This window comes from Artemia sp. Qi Xiang Cuo, chromosome 2, assembly GCF_049724085.1.
Source record: "Artemia sp. Qi Xiang Cuo chromosome 2, ASM4972408v1, whole genome shotgun sequence".
NCBI lineage: Eukaryota > Metazoa > Arthropoda > Branchiopoda > Anostraca > Artemiidae > Artemia > Artemia sp. Qi Xiang Cuo.
In genome coordinates, this window is record NC_142795.1 from 55,746,676 (window position 1) to 55,766,223 (window position 19,548).

The 19,548-nt window shown below is 37.3% G+C and overlaps 2 protein-coding genes across 7 annotated transcripts in view; one reads left to right on the forward strand and one right to left on the reverse strand.

Annotated features, from left to right (window-relative positions):
* The window catches only part of LOC148955395 (uncharacterized), a 284,254-nt gene that overhangs the window by 150,926 nt on the left and 113,780 nt on the right, over positions 1 to 19,548 (forward strand). The gene's annotated exons all lie outside the window — the stretch shown is intronic.
* Positions 1 to 19,548, reverse strand: part of LOC148955397 (dual specificity protein phosphatase 8-like) — a 110,931-nt gene that overhangs the window by 78,317 nt on the left and 13,066 nt on the right. For 4 of the 6 annotated variants that reach the window (XM_089101962.1, XM_089101947.1, XM_089101948.1 and 1 more), the window contains exons 2-3: positions 5,597 to 5,745; positions 2,132 to 2,242 (exon numbers count right to left, since the gene is read on the reverse strand). In XM_089101962.1, coding sequence (XP_088958088.1) covers positions 2,132 to 2,242; positions 5,597 to 5,674 — 189 coding nt within the window. In that variant the 5' untranslated portion in view covers positions 5,675 to 5,745. Of the gene's footprint in view, positions 1 to 2,131; positions 2,243 to 5,596; positions 5,746 to 10,327; positions 10,582 to 19,548 lie in introns of those variants that run through there. The other 2 variants (XM_089101946.1, XM_089101969.1) reach the window with 1 other exon arrangement.

Genomic DNA, 19,548 nt, shown 5'->3' on the forward strand with positions numbered 1-19,548 from the left:
ACTGGTTTTCTGCGATCTAACCTAGGCGTAATTCTTGAGTGTGTTTCGTTTAATTAACAAGTACCATACAACTTTTCTTCCATGCCTCTGTTCCAACATCCGGGTGTCTCGTGTACACGAAGCAATGTAGTTTGCAGATCCTCGGTTCTTGCAATATTTCTCTGAGAATCAGCTAGCAATATAAGGTATTCCTGGAGCAACCCAATATGGAACAGTAAGCAATTATGCCTAAAATATTTCAATAACCCAAGTCTAGTCATCAAAATACTATCCAAACGTTGTTACCGATAAAAATCAAATTATTAAGCGCTTCTTTTTCCAAACCAGTTATTCATAGAGGATGACTCAATTCTGATATTAATAGAAAACGAATAACAAAGATCTAGCGATAAAACCATTGCTTCTGGATTCAAGATACTAGCAAAAAGCTTTCAAACTAGACCTAGGTTGTCATCCACAAATAGGAATGGAAAGAATTAGCATTCAACACAGAACGCATCCAATAACAATGTAACTAAATTTGGTGGGTATTTCGCTTTTATGTTTATTGTTTGGCAAATTCACAGAAATTTAATTCACACATTTGGTCTGAATCCTGAAGTGAAATATCCATATTTTAGGAGAAGTCTGGGAAACAGGTAATAAATTAATATATATTTTCGGTTTCCTAAATGAATAGCTGAGAGAGTACCTTGGGAGCTATAGATTAAATTTGTTTATGTTTTCAATAAAAGGAAGAAGGGCATTTCAACCTCTTCCAAAGGTAAATTAAATTGGTACTTATTAAGAATCAAGAAAAAACGTGAACAACCGCATCTAGAATCTAATGAAATCCTAATGAAAAACAGGTTTCCGCTGCCTTGTGAGTTATTGCTCACTCCGTGAAAAATGTTTAAACTTTAGTTTTTTGGGGTTGAAGGGACAAAAAAAGGTACGTAGGTTAGGTTACGTATGTAATATTTGCTATGCTTTACCACTGTCCTCACCCCCCCCCCCCCTAATAAGCAAATATATAGCCCATATTTGTTCGCAAACGATTATATTTTCATCCTATTTTGTTTTATTTCATTAGCATTAACGAAACATCACTTCTCGCGTGTTTTCCGGATTCTTAATAAGTACCATTAAATTTTGGTATATTGTGAAAAAAGTAAAATAATTAAATAATAAATAGCTTAAATCCCGATTGATTTAAGGGGGAGCATTTCAAAATCAGTTTTACTATCCAGTTTAAAAGCTATTAATATGCATCTTATAACCTAAGTCGAATAGAAGACAATCCAGTGACTCCCACGAGGGAGGGGGCCACCCAAGACAAGGATACACTTGAATTTTTAAGTTTTTAAAAGTTGTCTTTAGCCATGTGGTCCCAAGGGATGTTCACCTAGTTCTTGGCAAATTCCGCCACGGTTCTTGATTCAGTCCATTTTCAGTAGATACAAGGACATTTTAGTAGATACCCGTCACTTTGACAAGTCCATTTTAGTAGATACCCGTCACTCCATTAAAAAAAAAAAAGAAAAAAAAGAAAAATAAAAAAAACCTGGTACCAAACACAAAAATAAAAAACAATATATGAATCAAAATTAATAGATCTAATACACTTAGATGAGAACTGTCTATAGTTTGCAGGCCAAATACCTTTTCAGTAAACTCTCCCTCAACCCTTCACTAGACTCAGGCCCGGGAAAATCTTTTCAACTTCCTATCTTTAAAAACAAACATAAGATAGAGAAATATTTTCTATTTGAGAAAAATTTTTGTATGCAGCAAACTTTGAGTTGTTAGTAGCAGTAGTAGTAAACGTTGAACAACAAAACATTACCGGCCAAGAGAGCCAATAACACTAAGGTTTTTAGCCGGAAATCCAGGCGATTATTTATCTGAACATGAGTATTTTCGTAAGGGGATATACAGAGGGAGATAAGGAGGATATACAGAAAAGGGGTCTCTGATCCCTTCTTTTCGTGGAATAGCTTTCAGGTAACCCTGAGACATTAAATGCCTATTTCGGGTAGTCCACAGCTGTAAAAAGTTCGACGGAGGCACCAGAATTCGAGGGATATTTAAATGAGACATGGCCAAAAATGTCACAAGGCTCTAATCTAGAGTAAATTTTTAATGTACATACCTTTTCTTGTTGAAGACGACGCTTGACGATTTTAGAACAATTTACATTTACAGAACCAACTATATGACCGTCATTGTATTCCAAAAATGATCGACTATCAATGATTAAGACCTGAAAAGAAACATTTCTGTAAATTAAAAGGTACTTGTGCATTATATGCTACACAGCGCTATAGACTGTAAAAGCAAAGCAGACATGAAGACACGTCAAACGGGTATTTGCCATCTAAACTGATTGCAAAGCGAGGTTTCTTATCGAGTTTACAATATTTAAACGATTGTTGTTGGGGGTTTAGGGGGGGGGGAGGTACCTAGGTTAGGTTAGGTTACATATTTAATATATGCTATGCTACACCCCCACCCCCTTCCCCAATGTGCAAATATATAGCCCAAATTTGTTTCTAAACTATTATATATTCATCCTATTTTATTTCATTAGCATTAACCAAACTTGACTTCTTTCGTGTGTAGCATATAATGCAAAAGTACAAATTAAAACAAAAAGATATTTTACAGAAGGTTCAGTAATTACACAGGTATATTGCATTAACTTCAGTGATAATACAATATCATACTTTCGTTCTACTCCGATATCGACTTCACTCCCTACCAACGTTCTAATCTCAAATTTTGGCAATTTCCAGTATACTGTGTTTTAAAATATTATATGTAACTAAAAAACTGTGTATTTGAAGATAAAGACAACTTATTGTACTCCAACTTGCCGTATAACTCATCCAGTACAACTGTATTATTCAACACAGACTCGCAGTTCCCCAATCATATATTTCCTTAGAAAACACCTCCCGGCAAACGGAATTCCTTATTATACGCCTTGTGACCTGTGACCTGTCAAAACACGGCTGTGTCGATTCTTAGCACGAAAATTTGAGTTTTTTACGTTGATATGGTTTGAAATTTCATCAATTTAACACCTGAATTAAAACTCCAAGATCAAGGGACGCTCATTTAAGAAAAAAAAAGAAACAAATCTCGGTTCATTGATTCCTGACGTCCTATTCGTTATTTTTAAAGACAACTTGACACACTTTTTTTTTATAAAAAACCTTGATATAAATTAATTTAGACAAATTAACAGTTACTGGAAAAATAACATAAAAGATTATTTTTATAAAATAATAGATTAAGATACCAGTATTTTCAAGGGTGTCTACAGCACGCGGCCAGAATGACTTCAGCACTACAGATGCCTTCAGCCTATAATTCATGCAAATTTTGAATTCACATGAATAATACCCCCTCCCCCCCATATACCGAAATTCTATAGTAAAGTATTCTAAAATTTAATGTATTGAAATACTGCTAATCAACAAATTTTACGGAATATTCAAACTTACTCCAAAATTCATAATTACAAGCCAAAATTTTCATTCGTTCTTTTTGGGTTTTCATAGCCAGTAATTTCTGTTAGTTGAAAGTTTGACCTAGTATGTGATTTTATTTCTGCTCATAATAGGTTTGACTATAGCTCATTACTTTTTTTTAATCCGTTTTTTAAAACATTTTTTAAAAATTAATTAACATGTAAAAGACCGGGATATTACTTTCTGATTTTTTTTGCCATTCAGTAAAATTTGTCTTTTAACTTAACAGCTTATACATTTGTCTGTAACTTGACAGCTTAAATTACAGCATCTGAAGAATGTACATATTATTAGTTCGTTTCCAAATACGAAATTAAAGTAAATTACGTACGATTGTTACAAGGCGCGAGAAAATACCTAACTGATTTCAAAGCCACATTATGGATATACATTCTTATCTCATGGCCTTGAAAGGATTATTTGGAACAGCCGTCCTCCAAATCGATTTCTAGGGAATGAGTCATCTTCCATTGATCAACTGTTTCCTTTCTTCGTTTCTAAATTGACGGGTTACAAGAAATGCTAGGAAGAATTCACTTATTTATAATGGAAAATTGTTTCCTGTTGGTATTACAGACGATATGACTACTTGATTTCAATGCTCTTGCTACAAACAAAATGGTAACGAAAAGAGGTCGATTGAAAACGTAGGCATAGCTATAGCGAAAATGAAAAAGATGCGGCCCTTTCACAATTTTCTATAAAGAATTCTCCCTAGAATACGTTTAGCATTGCTAAAAAAACTAACAAAAGTTTAATTTATTGGGCCTATTCAAGCGCGTACAGGCCCAACCTTTAAGGGGGGAGGGTGAAAACCCGAAAAGTACATTTTTGGGCAGCACTTTTTCCAGGGAATCCACCAGACTAATCTCTGATGGGATTTCAATAGACACTCTGTAGCCGTTTTGAATCACGATCGGTAAGGAAATATTTAGGGGAGGTTCCCAATGATTAGATGCTAGCCATTGAAAGTCGATGAGATCGCTGTATGAAAGTCCTTTTCAAAACCCACTAAACAGGTGATACATTTCTCAAACAGAGGAGAATTTCCACCAAAATTTGTGTTTAGCGGTTTAGAAGCCAACTGACTACAAATCAGAGGCTAATACTGCAACATAAATGTCAAAAATCAAAAAATGCAAAACGCATATTTTACAGACGTTTTTGATTTCCATTAAATACGATATTTAATGATTTCTTAGCTCGCTGATTATAAATTTGAGGCAAACTTTGCAATACAAGTGTAAACTCAAAGCACATCAAATATATAATTCACAAATGGTACATTTTACAACTTAAAGAAAATCTAAACCATGTGAGGAATTCTGATCCGTTTCAAAGGCGCCAATTCATGAAAATGTAGGGGAAGAGGGGGCAAGGATTTTTTACAATTTTTTTTAATGAGGATATGAAAATAAATGTATTTTCCAAAATCTAGGGGTGATGGCCCCTGTCCTCCCCCTCCCAATGGTCCCCACTGCATTTAAGTGTGGTATTAACGCCCCTCAGGTCCCACAAAGGGCTAGTGATATTAGTGCTTTACTGAAGAATAAAAAAAAAACTAAAAGTTTAAGCTATTTAAAGCTTAAGCTAAAAGTTAAAGCTAAAAAGGTAGGAAGGAATTTATCTCAAGGAAGGGGAGCATATCGGATAGGGGGGGGGGGTAAATATTAGGGAAAAACAGGATAACATTAGCCACATTATATGGGACACGTGAGAAGTTATAATACGAAAAGCTGTATGAACATTTAGATTTGGAATGCATATTCCACGATCCCACCCACCTCCATAAGTGCCTTTGTGCACTCTTTTCCGATATCGAGCACAAGCTTTCATTTTATAAATTTTTAGGTTTTTGAAAATCTTGATTTCAAAAATATTATTCGTGTAACTAGAAATGTGCAGAGAAACTACAGTATCCCAACAATTGGTCGAAACTTATCAAAAGATCGTTAAACAAATATGCCATATCGAAGGTTTGTCAACAAAAAATGACATTTTTGAAGTATAATTTAATGTGGATTTCGATTCTCTGGTGTCATAAATAAATGATATTGCGAGCATACTGATGATTGACTTACTGAAGGGAGTTTGAGTTTGAGAACCTGTGCCAATTGTTGAGAGGAAATCACACCAACTCCATTGGAAATCTGAGTCATAGCTGGAAGTGACCCTTTCTTCCCTAGGAATTAATCAGCTAGTAGTTTTTCCGGCACATTGAGCTCGAAATCTGGAAGATAAAGATCTTAATCAATAAAAAGTAAACATAAAGCTTTTGAAAATAACACAAAAAGCTCTCTTTATATTAAAAAAGGGCGGTTTTGCCGGCTTTTTGTCACCTTCTACTTGCTTCACTGGCTACGGTCGGCAGCTCTGGCCATCGGCCCTCTGGAGCTTGCTATCATGACGTCTCATTTAGCACTTTTATCGATTCTACATTTTTTGTTTATATATTTCTTTGATTGTTATGGATAAATATTTCCTCTAGTTTCAACATGAGTTTACGAAAAAAATTATGTTCTATCTTTATTAGTTCCACAGTTTACCCTGGTCAAACAACCGACAAACTTCACCGGCTCTTTACCTGGTCTATATGGATAAACAAGTGTGTTTACTTGTTTGTCCATACACACTGAAAAACAGGCCAGACTAATCGAGTAAGAAATGTGAAAAGTTTAGCTAAACTCATCAAGCCAAAAACATGAACAATTCGAAGGCCCCAACACCGCCGGAGCAAAGCGAAGACACCTTTTCAAGGACCGAGTCCGTTATTTGCGAGGCCAAAAGGAACCATAGCAAGCGAAACAAGCGGAGGTATAAAAAAATAGGTAGACCATGAAAAAAATATAGACAGAGCATTCTTCGATCGGCTTGAAACCTATATCCTTAAATCCTTAAGCCAAGAATATTCCAATATGAAACACAATTCGAAGAAAATATTGGTTAAACAACCAGCTTTTGTCATTTTTAAGCAATTTTACCAGACGGAAAAGCGACACTTTGTACCCTTGAATCAAAAGAGAAGCGAACCAAACATTTGGCCACGTGGAGACCACTTTTTTCGGAGGAAGACTTTATATTCTGCTCGAAGTGCAAGTCATTCGAGTTCTTTAATAAGACAAGTCGAAATTCGGTGGAATTTTCAAACAAAAAGAAACAAAAATATTTATTGCGGTAATGCAAAATGGGATTCTTAAGATTAAAGCACATTTCAGAAGGGGGAGGGAGAGAGCAGCATCAGTGAGAAAAGACAGTCCTTTCCTATGTATTTTTAAAAATATCTCATCTTTATAGAAATTCAAGTTCTAGCTCTTATAATCAATTTCCCACTTCTTTAGATTAGATATATTACATCATTTTTTGATATAGCATTTCCTGCAATAGGCATGGGAGTCAAGAGTAAGCTAGCAAATTAAGTTTGTGGGGAGGACGCAATGGTTGGAAAACAGGTTTTCTGCTTTACTTTTGTCATGAACTCATGATCCAATACAGGAGAAAAACGTTCACGTCGTTCAGTGTAAAACTGAATGCTTTACACAATACGTCTGAATGAAACGACTGGGAGACAGGGTATTGAGGATTGCTTTTCAAATAGACCACTAAGTAAAAACTAGAAACCCATAGCCTAAACATACAATTTTTCGTTCCTTCTCCCCTCAATCATATGGAACGACCATAAAATTTGTTGGCAATATACATCCATAGGTGCACAAATTCTCAACCCAGAAAGTTGGAATCTGAACAATTTTCCTATGGGGGAAGAGGTTTAAACACAAGAGAATTGGACTATCAGGCCATTATTTCAAATTTGAGGAGTCCTTTATACCTCGGTCAGGTGAGAACCCCCTGCGCAAGGAAGCTGGGGATCACTCTTCACTGCAAAACCCTTCTACCACCCAGATCGATCACCCCACTTTACAAGTGTTGCACCAGACCCATCGCCAAGTACGGATGCCCGCTCTAGGCTGCTACTCCGAAAACGTTAGTACATAAATTCATCTCCTTCTCTACAGCAAAAGTTATTTAGTACTTTCAAAAATTTCTCTTCGTTTTAAGTTTTAATGTTGCTTCTTACTTTCAGTTGAAAAAATTTTTTAATTTATTTAGTTTCTGATCGTTTTTAAATAATACCGGGATATCTGGCTCCACCTCCACGGAAAATCCCTCCTCCTGACGGATATATTCATTAGACAATTCAATCCTGGTGAAAATTTACCCTAGACAATTACCCTTAACATCTCCACATGTAAAACTGAGTCGGCAAAGAGAAAGCAAGACATAAGAAGAAATTCTTATAGGAATTCTGACAAATTCCCCAAGTCTAAAATTTCCCCTGAAAAAATCAACCCCTGGAAACTTCCCCCCCTGGAAAATTCTCCCGGTGCAAAATCCGCCAGAAGAAAATTCGGTACTTCCTTGTAAGCTATTACACACTCAAAAATTGAAGTTAGGTTAATCAAAATGATATATAGCCTACCAAAATATGATGAAAACTTAATAGTTTAGTAACAAAATTATGGAAACTACAACAAAGAATTATGGAAGGGGCCGCCCAGAACGCATTATATTAAATATGTAACCTAACCAAAATACCAACTAAATATTTGATTAAAATATAGCTACAATGTAGTTTTCCACCGAGCCGAAGCTAATTGTCTGGTATAAAGACCGCAAAAACCGGTTATTCTCTGATCTTCACAATATACATTCTCGAGTGTGTACTAGCTAACATGGAAGTACCGAAAGTTTGTCTCCCCTCACCCGAAAAATGTATGCATACTTCCCAATAACAAATACTACACGTACACAATGAGCAAATTTTATAATTTAAAGACATTTTCTCAGGGGCTGTGTGGGGTCATGTTATCTCTAAAGAGATGGTTATTTGGCCTTTCACGTATGCAGAGCAAAATGGCTATTTCAGAATTTTGACTGGACGATTTTGAGGAAAGAGGCGTGGGAGGAGGCCTAGTCGTCCTCCAATCTTTTTGGTCACTTAAAAAGGAAAGTACAACTTTTAATTTTCGTTCGAATTTGCCCTCTTGCTCTAGGACCATTGGGTCAATACGATCACCCCTGGAAGAAAAAAATAAATAAACACGCATCCTTGATCTTTCTTCTGGCAAAAAAATAAATAAATATAAAATTCTACCTTTCTGCAGACAGGAGCTTGAAACCTCTACAGTAGGGTTAGGCTGAATCTGAGGGTGTAATTTTTACTAAGATTCTTTGAATTTTAGGGTGTGTTTTCCCCTTTTTTCAAAGATCAGGCAAGTTTTTTCAGGCTCGTAGCCATTGATGGGTAAGACTAAACTTAATGAAACTCATTTAGCCTATTTGGAATCAGCATAATAGGTCAATCCTTTTGATATAACTATTGATTTCAAAATTCCGTTTTTTAGAGTTTCGGGTACTATTGAGCCGGGCCACTCCTTACTTACAGTTCGTTACCACGAATTGTTTCATGGTACCAACATTTTTATTGTTTATTGTTCTATAGGGCAATAGTTTCCTTTTTACTTACGTGTTATCCCGATGGCACTCCAGAAGTGACGTTAGGTTAATCATAACTAAATAAACCAAAATCCGATGAAAATATAATACTTTAGTAACAAAATTATGAAAACTACAACAGAAAGCCATGGAGAGCAGCGAGCAGGCCGCACAGAGCGCATTATATTAAATACCCAACTTAACTAACTCTATACATTAAATATTTAATTAAAATATACCTGCATAGTAGTTTTAATTCGTAAAAATTCTATTTCAGCTACTTTTGGCATTCTTGGAAAGGGGTTAGGTTAGGAAAATGAAACTTTCAGGGATGGGTCTACAGGATAAAGTATGTCACGGGAAGGTATTTTGAGGTACCTATCTCCACTCCTTCTCCCTCTAGAGGGTCTTGAAATTTGCAAAACAACATTTTACCTTAATTTTCAGTTATCAGTTTTTTCTCTGGCTTTAATTCTGAAAATACAATTCCTGTAGTGCGGTCGGGATAACCCGTAAGTGCTGTTTCCTTTTCTATAAATTTTATTTACTTTGGTAAAATGCTAGTTTATGGGCGTTGTGCTATCTTGGAAAGTAGGTGAGTTAGGTGAATGAAACTCTCAGGAATGTGTTCAGCGCCTTAATGATCTTCTGAGAAAAGAAGATAATCTTAAAACACCTACCCTCGCTCCTTTTCCTCTAGAGGGCCACGACATTTGATGACCTTTAACAATCTTTCTGTTATAAAAGTGAAAACTTACAAAACAGATCTACCCTTCAAATGAGGCACAAGAAAAGTGGCCTGTGCCTTATACCTTTGCTCAATCCCCATTTATAAGATTTTAAAGATACGTAAATTTATTTCTTTAATTTACGAAACAAAAATCTCAGTATGGCTAAAAATCCTGCTGAAATAACAGGAACTGAATTTTTCAAAACTAAAGTGAACAATGAAGATTAAAACTGAAAATTAAGGCATAACCGCAATGTATGTAATCTTCTAAGCCCTAGAAACTCTTCTAAGCCCTAGAAACCAGAAAAGGGAAGACATAGTAGCTTGGCTATATACCTTCCCGGGAAAGAAGCATAATTTTTGGCCCTCGTTTCATTCCTGGAAGTTTCATTCATCTAACTCAACTACTTTATCAACATAAGAGGCCTACCAAGAAGCCCCTAAACTAGAATTTTGAGCAACTTTTCTGTGCCCACGACCCCAACAGAGAGGAACGGAAATATATGTTGTTGTTTTCTTATTTAGGGTATAAGTCTGTTCTGTGTGTCATAAAACACAATTTGCAAAAATGGAAAAACTCTTAACTCACCATTGAGTTTAAATATCCTTAGTTTTTGCTCCTAGATTCGTCCTGATTGCACGAAAACCAATTGCAACTCTTCAGAATTTACCGGTTTAATAAAAAGAGTTATGATTGCCGTCATACTTGCGGTTTACTATCAGCTTAAAATTGTGTACGCATAAACAAGTGTCCAGACCCGAGCCTCTTCCTAATTCCAACGGAACCAATCACCGCTAGTTTCTTTGGCACAATCAACCGAGCCACCTTTTTTAAAGCTTCCTTGAAACTTTAATTTTCACAATGATAAACCTTCTGCTTGTGACACTAATAAAAAGTCGATCACAACATAATTATGATACGCTTTGATAAAAATCGCTTATCAATAGCTCGAACTAAAATGTATGAAAGTGGTTTGTTATAATATAGATTGACATTTGTAATAAAGAGGCTATTAGATTCTTAATAACCGGTAGGCTGAGTAGTGGGGACCTCCAAGCGTTGAATTTTATCCTCCGGCACATAGTAGAGGGCTTTTTATTAACGAGTCCTTAAATTGTCACTAGAACCTTTTCTGTGGGGTCAGTAACGTGTACTACATGGTATCATAGACTATATACTAAATATATGCATGTACACATGGATAGATTATAACCAGGGACAGGGCCATATCAAGGGGGTTTGAACCCCCCCCCCCAAATATGTGTCCGACTCGTAAAAACTCAATAAAATGAATGTAAACAAAAAATCCTGGATACTTTCTTGACAAGGGGGTAAGATCAGAATGAAACATTGGAAAAAGGATTTAAGTTCATTTATTTTTTATATTTTATCACTTAAATGTTTGAAAGCCTGCACTTTTTTTGCTTCTTTAACATTATTAATTTTTAAACACAATGTTTTCTGAGAGAAGTAAAGAGCAAAGTTGTTTTTTTTTAATTAATCTTTGTTCGTTTTTTTATTAAGATTTAACGTAAAAACAACGCTGCCATGCTATTTTTTATTTATACGGAATAATGTATGTTCGTTTTAATTTTTAATGTCACTCCTTAGTTTCAGTTGAAAACTTATTTTTAATGTAAATTCTAATTATCACCGATCTAGGGGAGATAAGACACCTCTAGAAAATACTGCAAACAACCTTGACAGCTACGAAAAACTTTCAGTCTATAACATAAAGTTCATTATCCAGACTTCACAAAACAATACATGTTTTTCAGGAACGTTTGTTTTTCGATGAACAAAAAGCTGCTCTTACTCGGCCGATTTCGTCTGAGAAAGCCATAATGAAAACAGGGTTATATAAATCGGTGGCCGGCTTATACCCCTCCCCCGGAAAATACCCCTCGCAGAAAATACCCTCCCCGGAAAATACCCCCCCCCCCGCGGAAAATAAGGCTTTACAAATTTTAAAATTTTATTTGAGTTTTTTTTTTTTTTATTTCCGTAGGGGAAAGAAATTTTGGTACTTGTGTATTATGCGCCACTCCTCAAGTTTACGCTGCGTAAGACTCGAGAACAAACCAGTTTTTTCGCTAGTTTCTTTTATTTTAGCATGAGACAAGACAAAGACAAGTGACAGAATAGATAGGAAATATATAATTTGGGCTATATACTTGCACATGAGGGGGGGGGGTAAAGGATTTGGACAGTTTGAAATGAGAAAATGATTCCTTCTAGGTATGGCCACTCAAAAATTACGAAATAATATCGAGGTATCTGGAAATTTTCCTAACAAAAAAAAAAAAAGTATAAAGTAAATGTAATGTTTCATTTAAGTGTTTTTTTTCCAAGTGTTGTGTTTTTTTGTTTTTTTTTTCAATTACCGATTTTCCAAGTATTAAGCACTATTATTAGGTTAATGTAGTGTTTCATTTAAGTGTTTTAGGATGATCGCTGATCGAAGTTTGTTATTTATGCCTTTCATTTATGTTATTTTCCTATGTTTATGGCCGTATATTTGGCTTTAAAATACACTTCTCTATCTATCTATCTAATATGCAGAATAATTGTATCAAACACATTTTGTATGCAGACCCGCTATACTTTACCCCCCCCCCCAACTTTATTAACAGCCGAAATTTATATCTAAAGTAACGAAAAAACTAATGAAAAAACTGATGTGTTCTCGAATTTTACACAGCGTAAAATTGAGTGAATTTTACAAAGATTAAACAGCGTAAACACAAGTACCAAAATTCGTTCCCACCTACGGAAATAAAAAAAATAAAACTCAAATAAAATTCTTAAATTTGGGAAGCCTTAATTTCCACGGGGGGGGGGGGGTACTTTCCGGGGAGAATTTTCCGCGGCGGGTATTTTCCGGGAGGTATTTTCCGCGGGGGGAGGTATTTTCCACGGGGGGGGGGGATTTTCCGAAAGGGTAATCGCCGGGGGGGGGGAGGGTAAACGCTTAGAACCTTATAAATCACCTACAGACTAGCGGAAACTAGAAGGCTACTGTAACAAAAGAGTTGTTTAAGGGTTCATTTAAAAGCTTATATTTATACTTAATCGCTTTTTTATCAATTTAACTTGATAGCACATTCCCACAAAATAAACTTTCGGTTGTTTTACCCATTTTTTAAATGAAAAAAGTGGCTTTTCCAATGAGATGACTAAAAAAGGTGTTTTTCAAAACCTAGGCAGGAGCAAAAAACTAAGGGGACAAGAACGTCCCTTCCCCTCCATTACCGGCGTTAGAACTAGCACACAGGCTTCGTCGCAGAGTTAAGTTTGAAGGTTCAATTCAAAACAGTTGGTCACTCAAGCTTAATTTTTGGTAGACTTTTAGTTGAAAAGTTTTTAGTTTAAGTTAATTTGTTTTCGCAATAATCTTTTACTTTTAAGATGAGGAGGCAATTTATGAAACTTACTAACAGGGTCTGGAGGGGGAGGATATGTGAGGGGTCTTATAAACCTTTAGTTATGGGCTTTGGACCATGATTATTGCAATGGTACCGTTTTTTGCGTCCAAACTATTCCACTTAAGAAGTACCAAAAGTGTCGTTTTTAGTGCTACATGGTACTTTTAGATGGTAAAATCAGGAGGCACACTTGTGCCTCTATAAAGAGGCGACCCACCACAATGTTAAGCGATTTCCGGTCCTAGCGGTCGCAGAGAGACAGCGGAGATCGCATTTTGCAGCCCAAGCTGCAACTAAGAAATGTGGAAAATTTCACCCCCCTCCGACTTTATCTTCATGGGTAAAAGTGGGCCGGAAGTTTCGACCCTCCAACCACAGCCCCCCTTTAACGTTGTCCGATTGGGCTGAAATTTAGAGGTTAAGCTTTACTCGGGCCCGGGAGCTTATCCTCGAAATTTCAGCTCAATCCGATCCCTCCTTCCCTGTTTTCAAAAAAACAAATATAGCCACTTAAACTTCATTTCTCTTTTTTTTATCAGCCACGCCTACAGGCCACAGTTGGCAACGGATGCGGGTGGATGAGGACTCATTCGAACCGGAATTCGACACAGCAGGGCCTTTTGATATTTTCAGATCGAAAAAATTATCCCCCGAATTTACATTTACGAAAAACCTCGTTTTCCTATAAGAGCCCATGTTAATTTTTCCCACCACAGCCCCCCTTTAACGATGTCTTATCGGGCTTAAATTTAGAGGATAAGCTTTCCTGCGGCCTGGGAGCTTATCCTCGAAATTTCAGCTCAATCCGATAACTCCTTCCCTGTTTTCCAAAAACCAAATATCAAGTATTGTGGGGGTTTGCTTGCGTCAAAAATACATCGCACAGAATAAAAATAATGTAACGTGTCTCTGTGGTACAGTGGTCGCTATTCCTGACTGTCAGGCGGAAGACCCGAGTTCGATTCCACGTCAGAGATATTTTTTATATATTGAATTTAAAGTTTAAAAAAGAAACTCAGTTTCTTTTTTAAATCAAATCTATTAAATCCTTCGGCTCAACAGGCGTCTCCAGAAAAATATCACAGTCGGCCTTCAGGTTACCGGTAAGTCGCCACTGCTTTGATAACATGGGGCCTGGGAGCTTAAAAGATCAGCTAACAGTTAGTCAAGCAATAATAAGTAATAAACTGTACAAAAACGTGCAGAAATTATTTGAAAAAAACTACGTTTTCTAAAGAGTTAAAGAGGCTGAGTCACAAGTTCGAACCTTAAAACGCAAAGGATTAGGAGGTGCAGTTGGGGCTGCCGCCCCCCAAACCCCCGCTTCCGTATATGAAAGGGGCTGTGCCCTCCTCAACGCCTCGCTCTTTACGCTAAAGTTTCACTTTCTCACAACTCTTTTTTTAAACAATAAAAACTTTAGCGTAAAGAGCGAGGCGTTGAGGAGGGCACAGCCCCTTTCATATACGGAAGCGGTGGTTTGGGGGGCGTCAGCCCCCAAACTGCACCTCCTAATCCCTGTACGTTTTAAGGTTCGAACTTGTGACTCAGCCTCTTTAACTCTTTAGAAAACGTAGTTTTTTTTCAAATAATTGATAAAAAGCACGTAGATATGAGTAATAGGTTTAAAATGAGCCTTCCCGGGACATGCTTTAAAAAATGAGTGCATCACATTTGCAAAAATAGTGGATTGCCTGAAAAGTAATCTTAGGAAGTGCGCCAGCGCTGCCTAAGTAAAGAACGATGTGGACACAATGTGTTTTTTTTCTCCATACCCGGGCACTTCGTATAGAAGGAGTTGTTGTACAAACTTTGAAAATGGTTCATTCGATTGAAACTTCGAGTGGCTATTGCCCTTTTTAATAGTCTAAAAGGACTTTAGGGCTTATAGCCACCCCCCTCCCACGCCAATCATTTCCTCAAAAACATACAATAAAAATTTTGAGATAGTCATTTTGTTAATCTTAGTTGATATTAAGATAGAAAATATATTCTTTTGGAGGAGACTTCCCCACACCCCTCAGGGCAAGGGTTTTAAGTTATGCCCTGAAGGCAATTAAGAACGATGTTGGCACAATGTACTACTTATTATTTTTTTCCTTTAAAGCAGGGCACGTCATATGGAAGGGGTTGTCGTAAAAACTTCAAAAGAGGATCATTGTATTGGAAATTGAGAGTTCTAGTGCCCTTTTTAATAGTCGAAAGTGATTGAAGGGCAACTAGTCCCCCCCCCCACGCCCATAATTCCCCCAAAGACACCCAATAAAAATTTTGAGATATCCCTTTTGGTCAGGGTTGCTGATTACTAGATAGAAAATATGATTTCGTGAATGAAACTCCCTCAAAAACCTCAGGGCAAGGATTTTAAGTAACGACCTGGGGGTTGACATTGTTTAGTTTGAAGGTGTAGTCATAAAAACTTCAAAAAAGGCTCATTCGATTGGAAATTCAAAGGGCTAGTGCCCTTTTTAATAGTCGAAAGTGAATGGAGGGCAACTCGCCCCCCCCCTCCCAACACCCATCATCCCCACAAACAAATACAGTCAAAACTGCGAGATATCCAGTTTGTTCAGCTTAGTCGATTTCCGGATAGAAATTATGTTTTTGAGAAGGACGCTCCCCCACAACCCTCAGGGACAGGTTTTAGGTTTAGCCATCGGGGCATATATAGTTCTTATAGAAGATGTAGTCGTAAAAACTGCTAAACAGGCTCATTTGATTGAAAATTCAAAGGGCTAGTGCCCTTTTCAATAGTCGAAAGTCATTGGAGAGCAACTAGCCCCCCCCTCCACGCCCATCATTCCCCCAAACACATCCAATCAAAATTTTTAGATAGCCATTTCGTTCAGCGTAGTTGATTTCCACATAGAAAATATCTTTTTGAGGAGGACACTCCCCCAAAACCCTCAGGGCAAGGGTTTTAAGTTATGCCCTGGGGGGCATATAAGGTTTTTAAAGAAGGCGCTGTCGTAGAAACTTCAAAAAAAGCTCATTCGATTGGAAATTCAAAGGGCTAGTGCCTTTTTTAATAGTCGAAAGTGATTGGAGGGTAAGTAGCCCCCCCACGCCCATCAGTCCCCCAAACACATCCAATCAAAAGTTTGAGATAGCCATTTCGTTAACCGTAGTTGATTTATAGATACAAAACATATTTTTGAGGAGGACACTTCCCAAAACCCCTTAGGGCAACGATTATATGTTATGAACTGTAGGCGAGTAAGGTTTTTACTGAAATCTTTGTCGTATAAACTTCAAAAAGGGTTCATTCGATTTAAAATTCAAAGGGCTAGTACCCTTTATAATAGACGAAGGTGATTTGAGGGCAACTAATCCCCCTCTCACGCCCACCCTTTCCCCAAACACATCCAATCAAAATTTTTAGATAGCCATTTTATTCAACGTAGTTGAAAGCTTTCGAAATCAGGTCTTTAAGGATGACAACCCAACCCCCCAGAGCCCTCAGGGCAAGGGTTGTAAGTTATGCCCTAGGGGCACATAAAGTTTTTATTGAAAGCGTTGTCGTAGAAACTTCAAAAGCGCTCATTCAATTGGACATTGAAAGGGCTAGTGCCTTTTTTAATAGTTCAAAGTTATTGGATAGCGACTATCGCCCCTCTAACGCCCATCATATTCCCAAACACATCCAATCAAAATTTTCCAATCATTCGATTTGAAATTGGAGTGGCTAGTGCCCTTTTTAATAGTCGAAAGTGATTGGAGGGCAACGATCCCCCCCCACGCCCATCATTTCTCTCCACCCATCCCATCCAAATTTGGAGATAGCCATTTTGTTCCGCGTTGTTGTTTTCTAGATTGAAAATATGTTTTTGAAGTGGTCACTCCCCCACAACCCTCGGGGCAAGGGTTTTAAGTTATACCTTAGGGGCATATAAGAACAATGTTGGCACAATGTACTATTTATTATGTTTTTCCTTTAGAGCAGGGCACTTCATATGGAAGGGGTCGTCGTAGAAACTTCAAAAGGGGCTCATTCAATTGGAAATTGAGAGTTCTAGTGCCCTTTTTAATAGTCGAAAGTGATTGAGGGCAACTAGTCCCCCCCCACGGTACTATTTAATTTAAATAGTACTGTTTAATTTAGTTTCATACCTCCTCTAGTTGACCTGAAATGGAAAACTTGATACCATTCGCAAAAAAACTTTCTTTGATAGCTTGGATACACTTACACTATTTTGATTTGGTTAAATTAAGAGCAGAAGTAGCCCCGAAAGTTTAAACATAATACCCTCAGTTCTTGTTGGGATACTGCTGAGATGCCTTATTGGGAATTAGCATTAACACAGTGCGTTTTGATTTAATCTTATGGTAACATTTAGTTTTTAAACAAATTGGGTGGGGGGGGGTGGGTGGGTGGCAGTGGAAGGGGGATTAGTTGCCCTCCAATCACTTTCGACTATTAAAAGGGCACCCGCCCTCTCTATTTTTAATCGAATGAACCCTTTTCAAAGTTACAACAACAAGTCCTTCGATACGAAGTGCTCTGGTCTAAACAACAACAACAAAAAATAATGAATTATAACCACATCGATCTTTACTATACAAATGTCAAGCCTTCCAATCACTTTCGACTATTAAAAAGGGCACAAGGCCTTTCAATTCCCAATCGAATTAGCCCTTTTTGATACGACATCGCTTTCTGTAAACACCTTATATGCCCCCAGGGCATAAATTACAACCCTAACCCTAAGGGCCTTTGGGGTTGTTGTCATCCTCTAAGACCTAATTTTTAGTACTCTGTCCTGTGTTGAACAAAATGGGTATCTGAAAATTTTGATTGGATGTATTTGGAGGAGTAATGGGCGTGAGAGGAGCGGTAGTCGCTCTCCAATCACTTTCAACTATTAAAAATGGCCCTAGCCCTTTCAGTTTCCAATCAAATATGAGCCCTTTTGAAGTTTCTACGACAAAACTTTCAATAAAAATCTTATATGCCCCCAGGGCATAACTTACAACCCTTGCCCTGAGTGCTGAGGAAATTAGGTCTTTGAGTCATTCTCAAAGACCTAATTTCCAGAACTTTCTACTACGTTGAACAAAATGGGTATCTGAAAATTTTGATTGGATGTATTTGGAGGAGTAGTAGGCGGGAGAGGGGGGGTTAGTTACCCTCCAATCACTTTCCACTCTTAACAAGGGCACTAGCCCTCTCAATTTCGAATTGAATGAGTCTCTTTTGAAGTTTTACGACAACTCTATCTATAAAAACCTTATATGCCCTCAGGGCAGAACTTACAATATTTGCCTTTGGGGCTCTGGGGGGTTTTTCATCCTTAAATACATAATTTCCAGAACTTTCAACTACGTTGAATAAAATGGTGTCTCTAAACTTTGATTGAATGTTTTGGGGAATTGGTGGCTGATTGAATTGGTGGTGGATTGAATTGGCTCTGAGGGGGTTATCACAAAATGGATATCTCAAAATTTTGATTGGATGTGTTTTGGAAAATGATGGGCGTTAGAGGGGCGATAGTCGCTATCCAATCACTTTGAACTATTAAAAAAGGCACTAGCCCTTTCAATTTCCAATTGAATAAGCGCTTTTGAAGTTTCTACGACAACGCTTTCAATAAAAACTTTATGTGCCCCCAGGGCATAACTTACAACCCTTGCCCTGAGGGCTCTGGGGGGAGGGGTTGTCATCCTTAAAGACCTGATTTCGACAGCTTTCAACTACGTTGAATAAAATGGCTATCTAAAAATTTTGATTGGATGTGTTTGGGGAAAGGGTGGGCGTGAGAGGGGGATTAGTTGCCCTCAAATCACCTTCGACTATTATAAAGGGCACTAACCGTTTTAATTTCAAATCGAATGAGCCCTTTTTCAAGTTTCTACGACAATGATTCCAATAAAAACCTTCTATGCCCCCAGGGCATAACTTATAATCCTTGCCCTGAGGGTTGTGGGGAAGTGTCCTCCTCAAAAATATGTTTTATATGTGGAAATCAACTACCGTACGCTGAACGAAATGGCTATCTAAAAATTTTGATTGGATGTGTTTGGGGGAATGATGGGCGTGGGAGGGGCTAGTTGCCCTCCAATCACTTTCGACTATTTCACCAATCGTGAAACTACCACAAATCAGCATCAATAAATAAATGAAACCCAAAACGAACAGAAATTACAATAAATAACCGAGTCAAACTCAAAACGAGCAGAAATTAACATAAGTTGGGCGCAAAACCCCTATGTCTTCCCAAGGCCAGAAAAAATATGCACTTTACTGAAAAAATAAAAAAGAATGTGCATTGTCAGTTTAATACATATATATTGATATTTAGTAATCAAAATGTTAATATTATTTGATTTATTAAAGTTATAAACGTAAAACATTTATATTTTTTCAGTAAAGCGCAAATTTTGTTC